We start from the raw sequence: 18,808 nt of genomic DNA, 5'->3' as shown, positions 1-18,808 counted from the left end.
GGAACCATGGCCTCCAGGGGTTCCCCTAACTGGACGACTGGCTCATGAAGGATTCAACATCTCAGGGAGTTGTCCTCACGACCCAGAAGACGATTTGGTTGCTGCAGCATCTGGGATTCGAGATAAACTTCCCAAATTCCCATCTTCAACTTTCCCAGACTCTCCCCTTCATCAGAGCTGTCCTGGACACTACCCATCTCAGAGTTTTCCTCCCTCCTCCACGCCGGGAAGCTCTCCTCCACCTCTGTCACTCGGTGTCCTCTCGCCCGTCTATCTCGGCGAGACACATGATGGTCCTTCTGGGCCACATGGCTTCTACAGTTCACGTGACTCCTTTTGCCAGACCACCTCAGGATCCCTCAGTGGACGCTGGCATCTCAGTGGACGCAGGTATCTGACCCTCTGTCTCGACACATCCAGGTCACTCCTGCTCTGAAACAGTCTCTTCGTTGGTGGATGCTATCCTCCAATCTATCGAGAGATTTACTGTTCACCGCGCCCCGTCACCAGAAAGTCCTCACGACCGACTCGTCGACCTATGCTTGGGGGGCTCATCTGGACGGCCACCGCACCCAGGGTTACTGGACCAGCACGGACCGCCAGTGCCACATCAATCTCCTGGAACTCAGGGCGATCTTCAATGCTCTCAATGCCTTTCAAGATCTGATTCACGACCAGGTTGTCCTCATTCGCACAGACAACCAAGTCGCCATGTACGATATCAACAAACAGGGAGGGACGGGTTCAGCCTCCCTCTGCCAGGAAGCTCTGAAAGTGTGGGATTGGGCGATTCGCCACAACACCTTCCTCAAAGCTGTCTACTTTCAGTGGGCAGACAATGCCTTAGCGGACAACTTGAGTCGCCTTCTGCAACCGCACGAATGGACTCTCCACTCCATGCCCCTTCATCAGATCTTCACTCAGTGGGGAACGCCTCAGATAGACCTCTTCGCGGCCCCCCACAACTTCAAACTGCCTCAGTTCTGCTCCAGGATCCACACTCCTCAGCGCCTCGAGGCAGATGCTTTTCTTCTGGACTGGACAAATCTCTTCCTATATGCATTTCCTCCATTCCCTCTCATTCAGAAGACTCTAGTCAAACTGAAGTCAGACCGGGCCACCATGATTCTGATTGCTCCACGGTGGCCCAGACAACCCTGGTACTCCCTTCTCCTTCAACTCAGCACCAGGGAGCCATATCTTCTACCTGTTTTTCCCTCGCTACTTACACAGCATCAGGGATCTCTGCTTCATTCCAAGCTGCAGTCCCTACACCTGACAGCTTGGTTCCTCTCAACATAACTCTTCTCCAGTTTTCCCAACCTGTGTGAGACGTCTTGCAAGCTTCACAGAAGCCTGCCACTCGACAATGCTACCACCAAAAGTGGACCAGATTCTCTACTTGGTGTTTCTCTCATCGTCATGAGCCACAACACTCCTCCTTGTCTTCGGTTTTGGACTATCTTTCTCATTCTGGCCTCAAATCTACATCGATACGAGTCCATCTTAGTGCAATTGCCGCTTCAAGGGAAACCTCTCTCTTCTCATCCTGTGGTTTCCAGATTCATGAAAGGACTTTTCCATGTCAATCCTCCTCTCAAACCGCCTCCAGTGGTTTGGGACCTCAATGTTGTTCTTTATCCCAGGACAAGCAGGCAGGTATTCTCACTAGTGGGTGATGTCATCCGACAGAGCCCCGATACGGACGTCTCACAAGCATATTTTGCTTGAAGAAACTCAGAAGTTTTGAGATGCCCGCACCGCGCATGCGCCAGTGCCTTCCCGCCCGATGGTCCGGGCGTGTCTCCTCAGTTCTTTTCTTTCCGCGGAGCTGAGAAGTTTTACTTCGATTCTGCGCTGACTGAATCCCGTTCTTTTGCCTTCCATAGCCGCGGTTTTGAGTTCTTTTGCTCTTTATCGTGTGTTTTATTTCTTTTATTTCTTTTTTCCAAAAAAAAAAAAAAAAAAATTTCTTCCGGCGATTCGGCCGGGTCGGCCGCGTGGCTCAGGCCCCGCTCCTTCGATCTCGCGGCGGAGCTTTTTCAGCCTATGTCCCGGCCAATTACCGGTTTTAAAAAGTGTAGCAAGTGCCAGCGCGCGATTTCGCTGACGGAACCGCATCGACGCTGCCTGCAGTGTCTTGGTCTGGAACATTTCCTGAAATTGTGCCGGCCTTGTTCCACACACACAGCGCGGGCGTTTAAGCGTCGCTGTTTTTTGTGGGAGTCCATGTTCAAGATGGAAGCTGCGAAGGACCCTTCAGCTTCGACTTCGGCTGGCGCTTCGCCTGCACATACGAAGCCCGCCACCACTCCTACTGCTCCGGGTCTCCTGAAACCGACTTTGTTTGTCCCGGTTTCGACCCCGTCTTCGGCGCCGGTGCCTTCCGTCTCTTCGGATCAGGTACCGCCTTCTACCATTCCACCCATGGTTATCAAAGTGCCAAAAGCTTCCAAGCAAAAGCACTCGGCCACGAAGGAGCGCGAAGACCGTGCTGGAGGACCCCCTTTTGGTGCGGATCCCTCCATATCGACTTCGTTGCGGTCCCTTTTGGAGGCTCGATTTGTCGAGCTCATGCAAACCATGGGACCCAAGTTGATTGCCACGATCCAGGGTGACCTCCCGGTTCTGATCCCGGGAGGCGGACTGCCCCCTCCTACTCCTCCTCGCCGGTCGACCTCGCTGCTTGGCGAGGAGGAGCGGCGAATGGCGGCCGGTCCCTCGAGGCGGGCCTCCTTTAGTGATATGCCCCCTTTAGAGCCCATCATGCCTCCGGACGAAGAGGTCTGGAATCCCTCTTCGGGTAATCGAAGCCCTGGGCATCGCAAGTCATAGGAAGAGTTCTTCCGCACTCCTTACCAGGCCTGAACTGCATCTCGAGAGGCGTCGAACCTCCCGCCTCTGCGCTCTACGGCCTCGAGTCCCATCTACTCGTTAGAGGCGTCGGGGGACCATGCTAAGCATCGACATTCTAGATTCAAGTTTCAAGTTTATTAAAATTTTTGATTAATCGCTTAATCTTACTTCAAAGCGATGAACATACATAAAAAGAAACAATTAAAATTACAATATTAAAAAGTAAAACATTAATTTAAACATGAACATTAAAATAAACTAGACTATATACAAACTTAACAAAACAAGAGTAAAGAGGAAAAGGGGATTTGAACTACAAATTATTATAGAAAAAGGAGGTCAGGCAAAAACACAGGGTTGGGAATTAAAATGAATAGTCAAATACAACATTATTAGTGAATTCAAGATTAAGACTTATTGATCGAAAGCGTCTTTGAAAAGGAATGTTTTTAAATTGGTCTTGAATTTATCAATATTATGTTCTTCTCTTAAATAAATTGGCAGAGAGTTCCAGATTTGTGGAGCAGTAACAGAAAAGATAAATTGTCTTCTAGTGTTAATGATCTTAAGAGATGGAATTGTCAGTAAATGCTGTTCGTTTGACCGCAATATTCTCCAGACACCGAGAGGGGCATCGGTCCAGACATTCATCGCGGCACTCCTCGCGGCACTCTACAGTGTCGCCGCAGAAGAAGCTGCCGCGTATGGGATATTCTTCATCGGACATGTCTCCCCCGCAGGGGCCGGAGTTCGAAGAGCCGTGTGTCTCCTATTCCCCCTGTCGATCCCAGGTCTCTGTGGATCCCGAGGCCTCGACTTCGTCTAGTCCTTCTCGGAGACCAGTGCTGGCGGATCAATTGTCTTTTTCATCTTTCCTCCGGCAGATGGCGGATGACCTGGACATTACCTTGGACTCTGGTTCTCGGTACTCCAAGGAATACCTTGACACCATGCATTTGCCTCATCCTCCTGTGGAGTCTCTTCGCCTGCCTCTGCACAAACTTCTCGACCAAACGTTCATGAGATGTTTTGAAACGCCATACTCCATTCCTGCGGTCCCCGGCAAGTTGGATGCCCGGTACCGCACGGTCCATCACAAAGGGTTCGAAGGCCCTCAACTTTCTCACCAGTCCCTGATGGTCGAATCCTCCCTCAAGCGGTCTCATCCGTCCCAGGTGTATGCCTCGGTGCCTCCGGGTCGCGAGGGCAGAACGATGGATAAGTTTGGGAGGAGAATATACCAGAACTCGATGATGGCTTCCCGAGTTCTTAATTATACTTTTCATTTTGCTACTTATTTGGAGTTCTTCCTGCCTGTGCTTCGGAAGTTCACACCTTACATTGAATCTCAGGCTCGCTTCGAATTCAAGGAAGTGGTTGCTTCGCTGTCCCAGCTGCGCCTCCAGTTAATGCAATCCTCTTACGATGCCTTTGAGCTTTCGGCATGGGCAGCCGCCTGTTCTGTGGCTATGCGTCGCTTGGCGTGGCTTCGGACCATTGACATGGAACCGAACCTCCAGGACAGACTTGCCAATGTTCCTTGTGCGGGAGCGGATTTATTTGACGAGTCCATCGAGACTGTGACTAAGAAGCTGTCTGACCATGAAAAATCCTTTCAATCCATTCTTCGGCCCAAGCCTAAGCCTGAACAGTCTCGACCTGCTAGACCGCCTTTGATCTATCAGCGGCGTTACACTCCAAGGCAAGCCCCGGCTGCGAGATAACCGGCGAAGAGACAGCCTCCGCAGAAGGCTCAACAGAAGCCTCAGCCAACTACCGTCCCCAAGGCTCCTCAGCCTTTTTGACTCTCTCTTAGGGAGCATAACCAACCTCATTCTGCAATCCCCTGTTTTCCCCATTGGGGGTTGCCTCCATCATTTTTTCCATCGCTGGGAGGCTATTACTACCGACCTCTGGGTCCTTACCATCATCAAAGAAGGGTACTCTCTGCAGTTCCATCGGGTCCCCCCAGACCACCCTCCAAGAGAGTATCCTTCCAACTTGACTCAGACCGCCCTTCTTCTTCAGGAAGCTCAAGCTTTGCTCCGGCTTCGGGCCGTCGAGCCGGTCCCTGTGGACCAATGCAACCGGGGGTTTTACTCACGGTACTTCCTTGTTCCGAAGAAGACGGGCGACCTGCGACCCATTCTGGACCTCAGGGTCCTCAACAAGTTTTTGGTCAAGGAGAGGTTTCGCATGTTGACCCTTGCTTCTCTCTACCCCCTCCTCGAGCAGAACGACTGGTTATGCTCTCTAGATCTCAAGGAGGCCTACACTCACATTCCCATTCATCCGGCCTCTCGCAAGTTCCTCAGATTTCGGGTGGGACATCTGCATCTGCAGTATCGAGTGCTTCCGTTCGGCCTGTCCTCGTCTCCCAGAGTCTTCACGAAGTGTCTGGTGGTAGTGGCCGCTGCACTCCAGAACAGGGGTCTTCAGGTATTTCCCTACCTCGACGACTGGCTCATCAAAGCCCCCTCGGCTCCAGGGGTCATCTCGGCGACCTTGACCACTATTTGCTTCCTGCAGAGTTTGGGCTTCGAGATCAACTTCCCCAAATCTCATCTACAACCTACCCAGTCTCTCCCCTTCATCGGGGCGGTCCTGGATACCATTCGACTCAGAGCATTCCTTCCTCCTCAGCGCCTGGATGCTCTTCTTCATCTCTGCCAGTCTGTGTCTTCTCGCCAATCCATCTCAGCGAGACACATGATGGTACTCCTGGGCCACATGGCCTCTACAGTTCATGTGATGCCATTTGCCAGACTCCATCTCAGGATTCCTCAATGGACCCTGGCTTCTCAATGCACTCAGGTGTCAGACCCGTTGACTCGACACATCATAGTCACTCCTGCTCTTCGGCAGTCTCTACTTTGGTGGATGACCTCTTCGAATCTATCCAGAGGTTTGCTGTTTCACACTCCTCCCCACCAGAAGGTTCTCACGACCGATTCATCAACCTATGCTTGGGGAGCTCATCTGGATGGTCTTCGCACTCAGGGATTCTGGACCAGTGTGGATCGACTCCATCAAATCAATCTTCTGGAACTCAGAGCCATCTTCAATGCTCTTCATGCTTTTCAACATCTGCTTCATGACATGGTGGTCCTCATTTGCACAGACAATCAGGTCACCATGTATTATGTCAACAAGCAGGGAGGCACGGGCTCGGCCTCCCTCTGCCAGGAAGCTCTCAGAGTCTGGGATTGGGCGGTTCGCCACAACTCCTTCCTCAAAGCTGTCTACATTCAGGGGAAGGACAATGTCTTGGCGGACAACTTAAGTCGTCTCCTCCAGCCTCACGAATGGACACTCCATTCCCAGTCCTTTCATCAGATCTTTGCACTGTGGGGGATGCCCCAGATAGACCTCTTTGCGGCTCCCCACAACTTCAAACTGCCTCAGTTTTGCTCCAGGATTTACACTCCTCATCGCCTCGAGGCAGATGCCTTTCTGCTGGATTGGGGAACTCGCTTTCTGTATGCGTTTCCTCCATTTCCTCTCATTCAAAAGACTCTGGTCAAGCTGAAGTCCGACCATGCCACCATGATTCTAATAGCTCCTCAGTGGCCCAGACAACCTTGGTTCTCCCTTCTCCTTCAACTCAGCAGCAGGGAGCCATTCCTTCTTCCAGTGTTTCCTTCACTGCTTACTCAGCATCAGGGATCTCTACTTCATCCCAACCTGCAGTCTCTCCACCTGACAGCTTGGTTCCTCTCAGTGTGACTCCTCACCAGTTTTCCCAAGCGGTGAGGGATGTCTTGGAGGTTTCCAGGAAGCCTGCTACTCGTCAATGCTACTCCCAAAAATGGACTAGATTTTCTTCATGGTGTGTTTCCAATTCTAAGATGCCTCAGCGAGCCTCCCTATCTTCTGTATCGGACTATCTTCTACACCTGTCTCAGTCTGGTCTCAAGTCTACATCTATACGAGTCCACCTGAGTGCTATTGCGGCTTTCCATCAGCCTCTACAAGGGAACCTCTCTCTGCTCATCCTGTGGTTTCCAGATTTATGAAAGGACTTTTCCATATCAATCCTCCTCTCAAACCTCCTCCAGTGGTTTGGGATCTTAATGTGGTCCTTTCTCAACTTATGAAACCTCCTTTTGAGCCTCTCAACAAGGCTCCACTTAAGTTTCTCACCTGGAAAGTGGTTTTTCTGGTGGCCCTCACGTCTGCTCGCGGGGTCAGTGAGCTTCAGGCCTTGGTGGCAGATCCACCTTTCACAGTGTTCCATCATGACAAGGTTGTCCTCTGCACTCATCTGAAATTCCTGCCTAAAGTGGTCTCTGAATTTCATCTCAATCAATCCATTGTGCTTCCTGTGTTTTTTCCAAAGCCTCATTCTCATCCTGTAGAATCAGCTCTTCACACTCTGGACTGTAAACATGCTTTGGCTTTCTACTTGGATCGCACCAAGCCACACAGAACTGTTCCTCAACTTTTCGTCTCCTTTGATCCAAACAAGTTGGGACGACCTGTTTCGAAGCGCACAATCTCCAACTGGATGGCGGCTTGTATCTCTTTCAGCTATGCCCAGGCTGGATTACCCCTTCCCTATAAGGTCACAGCCCATAAGGTCAGAGCAATGGCAGCCTCTGTAGCCTTCCTCAGATCGACACCGATTGAGGAGATTTGTAAGGCTGCCACTTGGTCCTCGGTTCATACATTCACCTCTCATTCTTGTCTGGATACTTTCTCCAGATGGGATGGACAGTTTGGCCAAACAGTGTTGCAAAATTTATTCTCCTAAGTTGCCAACTCTCCCACCATCCCATTGAGGTTAGCTTGGAGGTCACCCACTAGTGAGAATACCTGCCTGCTTGTCCTGGGATAAAGCAATGTTACTTACCGTAACAGTTGTTATCCAGGGACAGCAGGCAGCTATTCTCACGTCCCACCCACCTCCCCTGGGTTGGCTTCTCTGCTAGCTACCTGAACTGAGGAGACACGCCCGGACCATCGGGCGGGAAGGCACTGGCGCATGCACGGTGCGGGCATCTCGAAACTTCTGCGTTTCTTCAAGCAAAATATGCTTGTGAGACATCCGTATCGGGGCTCTGTCGGATGACATCACCCACTAGTGAGAATAGCTGCCTGCTGTCCCTGGATAACAACTGTTACGGTAAGTAACATTGCTTTCTCAGCTTATGAAACCTCCATTTGAACCTCTGCACAAGGCTCATCTGAAGTATCTCACTTGGAAAGTGGTGTTTCTCATTGGCCTCACTTCTGCTCGTCGAGTTAGTGAGCTTCAAGCATTGGTTGCAGATCCACCTTTCACAGTGTTCCACAATGACAAGGTGGTCCTTCGCACTCATCCAAAATTCCTTCCCAAAGTGGTCTCAGAATTCCATCTGAATCAATCCATTGTTCTCCCAGTGTTTTTTCCAAAGCCTCATTCTCATCCTGGAGAATCAGCTCTTCATACTCTGGACTGTAAACATGCCTTGGCTTTTTACCTGGAACGCACCAAGCCACACAGAACTGCTCCTCAACTTTTCATCTCCTTTGACCCAAACAAGCTGGGACGTCCTATCTCGAAGCGTACCATCTCCAACTGGATGGCGGCTTGTATCTCTTTCTGGTATGCCCAGGCTGGATTACCCCTTCACAGTAAAGTCACAGCCCATAAGGTCAGAGCAATGATAGCCTCTGTAGCCTTCCTCAGATCGTCACCGATTGAGATTTGTAAGGCTGCTACTTGGTCCTCGGTTCATATCTTCACCTCTCATTATTATCTGGATACCTTCTCCAGACAGGATGGATAGTTTGGCCAAACAGTATTGCAAAATTTATTCTCCAAAGTTGCCAACTCTCCCACCATCCCATTGTGGTTAGCTTGGAGGTCACCCATTAGTGAGAATACCTGACTGCTTGTCCTGGGATAAAGCAATGTTACTTACCGTAACAGTTGTTATCCAGGGATAGCAGGCAGCTATTCTCACGTCCCCTCCCCTGGGTTGGCTTCTCTGTTAGCTATCTGAACTGAGGAGACGCACCCTGGTCTGGGCGGAAAGGCACTCGCGCATGCGCGGTGCAGGCGACGCGAAACTTCGAGTTTCTTCAAGCAAGACTGCTTGTGAGGCGTCCACATCGGGGCTCCGTTGGATCACGTCACCCATTAGTGAGAATAGCTGCCTGCTGTCCCTGGATAATAACTGTTACGGTAAGTAACATTGCTTTCTCTTCTTTGCTCTAGATACCCTTGCTCCTCCAATTTCACATCCTTTTAGGTGTGCCAAACCCCAACCCTGGCTGACACCTCTGCTACATGCCGCTCTACTGGGCCATGGGGCGCCCTCACCTGGAGTACTGCGTCCAGCACTGGTCACTGTACATGAAGAAGGACACGGTACTACTCGAAAGTGTCCAGAGATGAGTGACTAAAATGGTTAAGGGATGGAGGAGTTGCCATACAGTAAGAGATTGGAGAAACTGGGCCTCTTCTCCCTTGAAAAGAGGAGACTGCAAGGGGACATGATCGAAACATTCAAAATACTGAAGAGAATAGACTTAGTAGAGAAAGACAGACTGTTCACCCTCTTCAAGGTGGGGAGAATGAGAGGACACTCTAAAGTTGAAAGGGAACGTACAAACGTAAGGAAATTCTTCTTCACCCAGAGAGTGGTAGAAAACTGGAACGCTCTTCTGGAGTCTGTTATAGGGGAAAACACCCTCCAGGGATTCAAGACAAAGTTGGACAAGTTCATGATAAACTGGTGAGGCTGGACTCATTTGGAGCACTGGTCTTGACCTAGGGGCCGCCACGTGAGTGGACTGCTGGGCAGGATGGACAACTGGTGTGACCCAGCAGTGGCAATTCTTATGTACTGTGCTCCTGTGCCCATTCTGCCAAATGCCTCTGGCTTAAATCCCGTGCGCACACCAACTTCATACACTTCTATTTGATGCTGACATCGCTTCAGTCTGCCCTCTCGCTGGTCAAACAAGAATACTATACCCACTTAACCACCTTTCTTAGCTCCAACCCTTGCCATCTCTTTCCCACACTAAACTCCCTACTCAAAGCATCCTCACCACTTATCCCCCCTTCAATTTCTTCCCAGACTATGGCAGAGTTTGATGCCTTCAAACATGCTTTTGTTACACCCCTTCCTCCTCCCTTTCTTATCTTAGTTACTTGAACGTACTGTTCACCACCACTGTTGCCTGGACTTCCTCTCCTCCCAAGCTATTTTTGATCTGTTTCTGTCAGGCTGTCACCCACTGCACTCCTTGGAAATTGCCCTTACTAAAGTTTCCAATGACATGTTCCTGGCCAGTTCTAAAGGCCTCTGCTCTGCTCTCATCTTTCTTGATCTATCTGCCGCTTTTGACTCCTTGATACGCTGTCCTCGCTTGGATTCCAAGATTCTGCTTTCTATTGGTTTTCTTCCTATCTCTCTCATCACACCATCAGTGTATGCAATGGTGGTTCCTCCTCCACAGCCATCCCGGTATCGATTGGTGTACCTCAAGGCTCTTGTCCTGAGACCACTCCTTTTCTCAATTACACTTGCTCACTTGGAGCACTGATCTTCTCCCATGGCTTTCAGTATCACTTCTATGCTGATGACTCCCAGATCTACCTCTCCGCACCAGATATCTCTACTGAAACCCAGACCAGAGTTTGTCTGCCTGTCTGACATTGCCGCCTAGATGTTTCACCGCCATCTAAAAATGAATATGGCTAAAATGGAACTGCTCATCTTCCTGCCTAAACCCACCTCCCCATTTTCCCCATTCTCTATCTCTGTGGACAACACTCTTATCCTCCCTGTTTTGTCTGCTCGCAATCTTGGGGTCATCTTTGACTCCTCTCTCTTCTTCACCCTAGGTATAACATATTGCTAAAACCTGTCACTTCTTCCTGTATAATATTACCAAAATCTGACCCTTCCTCTCTGAGCACACAACCAAAACCCTTATCCTCACCCTCATCACCTCATGCTTAAATTACTGCAACTTGCTACTCTCTGGTCTTCTACTCAGCTATCTTGTTTCCCTCCAATCTATCCAGAATTCAGCTGCATGACTCATATTCTGTGAGAGCCACTATACTCATGTTACCCCTCTCCTAAAGTCACTTCATTAGCTTCCCATCCATTTCCAAATACAAGTTTCAAGTTTATTAAAAAATTTATTATACCGCCTAATCAGGCTTCTAGGTGGTGGTGTACATTAATCAATAAAAACAATCAAGTTAATAAAATAAACATAATTTAGGGAATAATTAACCAAATGGACAAACTTGAACAGAAGGAAAAGAGGGGTCGAACTACAAAATTATAGAGGAAGGAGCCATTGAGGAAAAGAACAAGAGGTAGGGGAATGTCCCAGAGAAGGGATGTTGAATTGTCTTTAGGACAGTTGCTGTTCAACAGTGTCTTTAAAAGAGTAGTTACTACTCAAAGGCGTCTTTAAACAAAAAGGTTTTTAATTTAGATTTGAACTGGTTTAAATTTGTTTCCTCTCTTATGTAATTAAGTGTAGAGTTCCAGAGGGAAAGTGCAGTAACCAAAAAGATATTTAAGCGCATGGTGTTAATATTTTTTAAAGAGGGAATATTGAGAAGATGTTGTGTAGCGGATCAGAGTGATCTGAGGGGGGAATAGGGTATAAGAAGTCTATTGATGAATTCCGGTTAATTATTAATTCTAGTTTTGACCTACAAATGCATTCACTTAGCTGCCTCTCACTATTTCTCTTCACTTATCTCCCCCTGTGTTCTCCACTGTGAGCTCTGCTGAGCTGGTAAGTCCCTCCTATCTGTGCCCTTCTCTTCCTCTACCAACTCCACAGTCTGTCCCTTCTACCTTGCAGCGCCATATACTTGGAACAAGCAACCTGAATCCCTAGGGCGGGCTCCGTCTCTGGCAGTATTCAAGGCCAAGTTAAAAGCCCAACTTTTTGAGACTGCTTTCAACTCCTAACTCCTCTCACCTTTTCAACTTTTCAGCAGCACACGCACAGACTCTTTCCCGGAGTTCCTTTTATACAGGCAAAAGCTAGTTTGCGGTTTTAACTGATTCTTTCTTCATTTGGGACACCTGATGAAGGCGTGTTTTCCGAAACACGGATCGTGTCGGGTCCATTGGTTCGTTTGCCTTTAGGTGATGTTTTCAACCGCATTTTATCCAGTGTCACAATAAACGTCACCCTAGACATTGCCATTGCTTTGGTACGTTACTTATAGTAATGACTGGAGTGGATGTAACAGAATGGAAGATTAGAATCTTACCTTTGGTAATCTTTCCGTTAATCCACGGAGGAGTCATTACAGCCCGCCTTCTGTCTACTCTGTTTTTCTCTATATCGCCTTTGTATTTCTGCCTCAGATGTTTCTCTTTTCAGGCCTGAGTATCTTCCAGCCAGCAGACAGGCCCTGTGGGGAATTGTTCTATGTATGTGAATACATATCTTAACTGCTGGCTATGTACAGTTCGTGCTCATTGCACGCAGCAGGTTGATTCCATATTACCGTATTTTCGCGGATATAACGCGCACCATTGTAAAACGCGCACAGGGGTATAGCGCGCAGAAATCACGATGATATGTACAAAAACTTTTCTATACCGCGCTCAGGCATATAACGCGCATGCTGCCCGACTCTCCTCTGGCCACCCCGACTCTCCTTTCGCTCTCCCCGACTCTCCTCTGGCCACCCCGACTCTCCTTTCGCCCTCCCCGACTCTCATCTGGTTGCCCCGACTCACCCTGACTTTCGGTGCACTGCCCCGACTCTCCTCTGGTTGCCCCGACTCACCCTGACTTTCGGTGCACTGCCCCGACTCTCCTCTGGTTGCCCCGACTCACCGTTCACCCGCCCTGACTTTCGGTGCACTGCCCCGCCTCTCCGTGCCTGTCCCCCTTGAAGTCCTGTCCCCCCTTGAAGGTCTGCCTGTCCCCCCTTGAAGGTCTGCCTGTCCCCCCTTGAAGTCCTGTCCCCCTTGAAGGTCTGCCTGTCCCCCTTGAAGATCTGCCTGTCCCCCCTTGAAGTCCTGTCCCCATCCTGAAAGCCTGATGCCCCCCCTCGACGTCCGATTCTTCTCCCCTCTCGGCAGGACCACTCGCACCCCCACCCCGAAGGACCGCCGACTCCCCGACAATATTGGGCCAGGAGGGAGCCCAAATCCTCCTGGCCACGGCGACCCCCTAACCCCACCCCGCACTACATTACGGGCAGGAGGGATCCCAGGCCCTCCTGCCCTCGACGCAAACCCCCTCCCCCCAACGACCGCCCCCCCCCAAGAACCTCCGCCCGTCCCCCAGCCGACCCGCGACCCCCCTGGCCGACCCCCACGACACCCCCACCCGCCTTCCCCGTACTTTGTGTAGTTGGGCCAGAAGGGAGCCCAAACCCTCCTGGCCACGGCGACCCCCCAACCCCACCCCCCACTACATTACGGGCAGGAGGGATCCCAGGCCCTCCTGCCCTCGACGCAAACCCCCCTCCCTCCAACGACCGCCCCCCCCCCCAAGAACCTCCGACCGACCCGCGACCCCCCTGGCCGACCCCCCCACCCCCCTTCCCCGTACCTTTGGAAGTTGGCTGGACAGACGGGAGCCAAACCCGCCTGTCCGGCAGGCAGCCAACGAAGGAATGAGGCCGGATTGGCCCATCCGTCCTAAAGCTCCGCCTACTGGTGGGGCCTAAGGCGCGTGGGCCAATCAGAATAGGCCCTGGAGCCTTAGGTCCCACCTGGGGGCGCGGCCTGAGACACATGGTCGGGTTTGGCCCATGTGCCTCAGGCCGCGCCCCCAGGTGGGACCTAAGGCTCCAGGGCCTATTCTGATTGGCCCACGCGCCTTAGGCCCCACCAGTAGGCGGAGCTTTAGGACGGATGGGCCAATCCGGCCTCATTCCTTCGTTGGCTGCCTGCCGGACAGGCGGGTTTGGCTCCCGTCTGTCCGGCCAACTTCCAAAGGTACGGGGAAGGGGGGTGGGGGGGTCGGCCAGGGGGGTCGCGGGTCGGTCGGAGGTTCTTGGGGGGGGGCGGTCGTTGGAGGGAGGGGGGTTTGCGTCGAGGGCAGGAGGGCCTGGGATCCCTCCTGCCCGTAATGTAGTGCGGGGTGGGGTTAGGGGGTCGCCGTGGCCAGGAGGGTTTGGGCTCCCTTCTGGCCCAACTACACAAAGTACGGGGAAGGCGGGTGGGGGTGTCGTGGGGGTCGGCCAGGGGGGTCGCGGGTCGGCTGGGGGACGGGCGGAGGTTCTTGGGGGGGGGCGGTCGTTGGGGGGGGGGGGTTTGCGTCGAGGGCAGGAGGGCCTGGGATCCCTCCTGCCCGTAATGTAGTGCGGGGTGGGGTTAGGGGGTCGCCGTGGCCAGGAGGGTTTGGGCTCCCTCCTGGCCCGATATTGTTGGGGAGTCGGCGGTCCTTCGGGGTGAGGGTGCGAGTGGTCCTGCCGGGGGGGGGATGTATCGGACGTCGGGGAGTCGGCCGGGCAAGAGGGCTTGGGCTCCCTCTTGCTCCAATCGTGGATGCGGGTGCGGGTGGGAGCGCGTGCGAGCGGTCGTTCGGGGTGGGGGTGCGAGCGGTCCTGCTGGGGGGGTGAATCGGGCGTCGGGCGGGGTGGGAACTATGTTTAAAAACTTTTGTATACCGCGCTCAGGCATATAACGCGCGAGGGGTATGCGCGGTACGTAAAATCACGTATAACGCGCGCGTTATATCCGCGAAAATACGGTACTGCAATGTTCTTGCCTATTTTTCATGTTGCTTGTTTGTTATTCATTTTCTTATATTTTACAGAACAGCACAGAAACTTATTGGTGTTAGCGGGGAAGTTCCCCATGCCCCCTTTGCATGTATGCTTTGTTCCAGTGATATTTGTTTTCTTTTGGACTCAACTTTGTCTCTCTCAGCTAAGTAGGAGGAGCAGATGAGAAAAATTGTGTGGATTTCTGCAAGACCTGGTTCATGGGTATGGATTGAGTACCAAATATAATGACTCCTCTATGGATTAACAGAAAGAAGATTACCAAAGGTAAGAACCTAATCTTTCATTCAGTTGCTGTGCATTATGTATTTTTTTTTTTTTTTTTTTAAATTGAACGTTCTGAGGGCAAAGAAAATGATTGGGTGATGTTGCAGGTTACTCCCTTCTTCTCAGAGATTAGTGGAGAAGACATTCTCTATTTCTGCCCAGATACAGAGGTTATCTTTATATCGCTTCCATCTTTTCTAAGATAAATCATTGAACATTTTTGTCCATTGTACATTTAGATCCCTGGGGTTTGTCAGCAGGCCACTTACTAAACTTGCTAAACTTATTTTTTCAGAATTTTTCTTCTCAAGAATTAGAACCATTTTCTTGTGTGTCCATAAAACCAGGGGTCTTAATATCCTCAATTACTTCCCCACCCTCCCTGTTTACTAATCCTCGGTAGAGGTTTCTACAACAGCCCATAGTGCTAAACGCCTCAAAGCTGCTCCAACGCTTATAGAATTCTTATGAGTGACGGAGCATTTAACGCCCTTGACCATGGTAGAAACCTCTACATAGTAGCTTTCAATAAAAATTATTTATAAAAAAAAAAAGAAAGAATCCTCTACTGCAGCTTAGTAAAAGAGAGCTTTAATAAGTTTCATGGATGAATGGCTTGGGAATCGCTGTCAAGTGTACATACTATATACCTACAAACAAAATAAAATTTGTATATATCTATTTGTATATGTAGAAAAAATGAAAGCAACAGAAAGTGGCAAATTCTGAAATTTGTAAAACAGTAAATTTTTTTGTGTTTCAGGATCAGTTTTAAAGAAGCTTTTGCACACTGGAAACTCTATTAAGGTATTTGATTGGTGTAGAAGCATAAGTAAATATATGACTAACCCCCTCCTTTACAAAGCCACGCTAGCATTTTTAGAGCCAGCCGCCGCAGTAACAGCTCTGATCCTCATAGAATTCCTATGAGCGTCTGAGTTGTTACCACCGTGGCCAACGCTAAAAATGCTAGTGCGGCTTTGTAAAGGAGGCGATAAATATTTTTTAAATTAAATTTAGAAAGAAATGAACAGTTTGGTATATATATGAGGGTAAATCAAAAAGTAAAGGCAAAATACATTTAACGACTTAATAGAAGTAACTGTGAGCAACTAAACATATCAATTTTCCACATAGTCCCCATGCAAGATGACACATTTGTTGTATCCTTCAACTAGCTTCTGCATTCCTGCAGAGAAGAAGTTTTTTGGCAGCTCCCAAAGCCAGGTTAACATCGCTTCCTTTACTTCATCATGCTTTGTCTTGTGCCGTTCAGGTCGCAGTGATGTACCCATGTCTCGTCGCCAATCACTGTTCTCTCCAGAATACTCATAAGAACATACTGGGACAGATCAAAGGTCCATCATGCCCAGTATGCTGTTTCAAACAATGGTCAATCCAGGTCACAAGTACCTAACAAGATCCCAAAAGAGTAAAACAGATTTTATGTTGCTTATCGTAGAAATAAGCAGTGGATTTTCCCAAATCCATCTTAATAATGGCTTATAGACTTTTCTTTTAGGAAACTATCCAAGCCTTTTTTAAACCCTGCTAAGCTAACTACTTTCAGTACAGTCTCTGGCAACAAATTCCAGAGCTTAATTACACTTTGAGTGAAAAGATATTTTCTCTGGTTTGTTTTAAATTTAATACTTGAGGGCTGTCTTGTGCCGCGAGGCACTGTTGAAGAACATACAGGCACCCCCGCATCGAGTGGAGAGAGAGGTCTTTTCTGGCCTCTTTAAAAGACCTGCTAGCCGCGGTTGTGAGCCCAAAGGGGTATGGCCAAAGGGGCATACCCCTTTTGAGCCACTTCGGGGCCCTGAGGAGTAAGGAATATTCCCTATTTAACACCATGAGGAAAAGTAAAGCAAAGATAACTCCATCTTCCTTTGCTTCTGGGCCAATGGACTGTCATCTTCAACCCTTGATACCATCAACACTGAATGATAAGGTAAACCTATCATTTCAGTTGGCCTCCCTGTCCTCAGGTAAACCTTCACCACCTCCTCAACCAGTTTCAAACACAGGGAAGTTAGAAAATGGAAAATTTGAGAGATAAAAACCTTAGGTTTTTGAATTTTCCTCTCTCACTATTTGGCTCTAATAGAGCTACTGAGGATGTATATGAAAGATGTTTTGCAATATGCTCGTGGAATCATTTGTACCTGATCTTTATTACATCCCCAGGAGCTCTAAGAGTGATGAAGAAGGGGAAATTGACCAATTAGTTTCTCCAGATAATTTAAATATCTCTCTTTTTTAGAATCTTCTAAAGATATAACAACTAAATGTGCTACTTTATTGGTTACATTTAAGACAGAACTGGAAAAACAAGTTATTCTTAAATTGTATTTTGATAGAAAGCAAGCTCTGTTCTGTGGTCAACAACTGAGACTATTTCCTGATGTTTCTAGACAAACACAATTTTGAAGGAAGCAATTCCTATGCCTTAAATCTCAGATCTTGGTAATAGGAGCTGGATTCTTCTTTAAATTTCTATGCAAATGCTTGATATCTTATGGAAAAGATAAATATAAATATACATTTGTGGATCCATCTCAATTAGAAAATTTCCTAAAAGATAATTCTTTACCTGACAAGGTTTCAAAAACTATTACAGTGGTTGATGAAAATAAGTGACATTTCAGTTTAGGCCTTTATTTGCCTGTTTGATATTGTTCTTTATAAAACCATTTTAAATAATTTTTTGTATACATTTAGATGTTTTTCTTATTTTTGTTTTAGGTGCTAGTCAGCCCCATTAATGTGGACTGGATCAGTGATAGTTGTATTTTAATTGTATTTCTTCTGTATTTTTTTGATGTACCTAATTTTGTTATGTATGTAACAAATATAAATAAAGAAATAAATAAAAAAAAAAAAAGTTTAATACTTAGTAGCTTCATTGCATGCCTCTTAGTCCTAATATTTTTGGAAAGAGTAAGCAAGCGATTCACATCCACCTGTTCCACTCCACTTGGTATTTTATAGGCCTCTGTCATATCTCCATGCTGAAGAGTCCTAGCTACTTTAGCCTTTCCTCATAGGAAAGTCATCCCATCCCCTTTATCATTTTTATCACCCATCTTTGTAGCTTTTCTAAATCCACGTTTTATCCCATGACAAGCAGGCAGCATATTCTCAAATGTGGGTGACATCATCCACGGAGCCCTGGTACAGACAGCTTTAAAAGTGCATTGCCACTTTAAGAACTTGAGAAAGATTGTGAACTGCCTGCGCATGCACGAGTGCCTTCCCGCCTGATGTAGGCTCGTGGTACCTCAGTTCTTAGTTTTCCGTGGAGTTAAGAAGTCGTGTCTCTGAATGTTGTTCAATTTTTGCCATATGCCTTCCCGCTTACGCGTTTTTCTTTATTTTTCTTCTTCCATTAAAGAGTACTTATATTAAAAAAAAAAAAAAAGAGAACGAGGAAACTCTTTCCTCTCTTTCCTCCTTGCGGGATTCAGCTGGTGAGGCCATTTCATTTTTCCTCAGCTATTGAGTTCAATTTAGCAGAGGTGCTTTTTCTGTCGATGTCCCAGGCATTATCTGGTTTTAAGTGCTGCAGATGCCAAAGGCCGATTTCCATCACTGACCCCATATTAGACACCAGGCAGATTCTTGTGCTCGGTGTTCTACCCTGCAGAAACATTCCATTAAGAGCTGGAGACTTTGAGAAGAAAAACTGTTCAGCACCAGCATGGAAATGGAGAAGCTATCACAGCCTTCCACATCGAAAACATTGACACCAGCGTTGGGAGACATTGTTCCATCTGGTAAGCCAGCTAAGAAGCCGCCAGCTTCCCAACAGGTCTCACAGGTCACTCTTGCATTGAATCCCTCGATGCTGACTAAGCGATAACCTCTTCTGCATCTTGCCTCTCCTACATCGAGGTGTGCATCCACTTCAAGGTCACCCTCTCCAAGGCAAGGTGTGGCACCGATGGTACCAGCAGAAAG

General features: G+C 48.6%; 1 protein-coding gene across 8 annotated transcripts in view; it reads left to right on the top strand.

Annotated features, from left to right (window-relative positions):
- The window catches only part of RALGAPA2 (Ral GTPase activating protein catalytic subunit alpha 2), a 1,036,168-nt gene that overhangs the window by 68,786 nt on the left and 948,574 nt on the right, over positions 1-18,808 (top strand). For 7 of the 8 annotated variants that reach the window (XR_004538694.1, XR_004538695.1, XM_033936259.1 and 4 more), the window contains exon 5: positions 15,609-15,652. Coding sequence is in view for 6 of the 8 variants with exons in the window: in XM_033936259.1 (XP_033792150.1) it covers positions 15,609-15,652 (44 nt within the window). In the remaining 2 variants the exon portion in view is untranslated. Of the gene's footprint in view, positions 1-14,790; positions 14,846-15,608; positions 15,653-18,808 lie in introns of those variants that run through there. The other variant, XM_033936260.1, reaches the window with a different exon arrangement.

Source organism: Geotrypetes seraphini, chromosome 3 (assembly GCF_902459505.1).
Source record: "Geotrypetes seraphini chromosome 3, aGeoSer1.1, whole genome shotgun sequence".
In the NCBI taxonomy this organism is placed as follows: Eukaryota; Metazoa; Chordata; class Amphibia; order Gymnophiona; family Dermophiidae; genus Geotrypetes; species Geotrypetes seraphini.
Note: the sequence above shows the minus strand (reverse complement) of the source record. Positions and strands in the feature narration are given on the sequence as shown.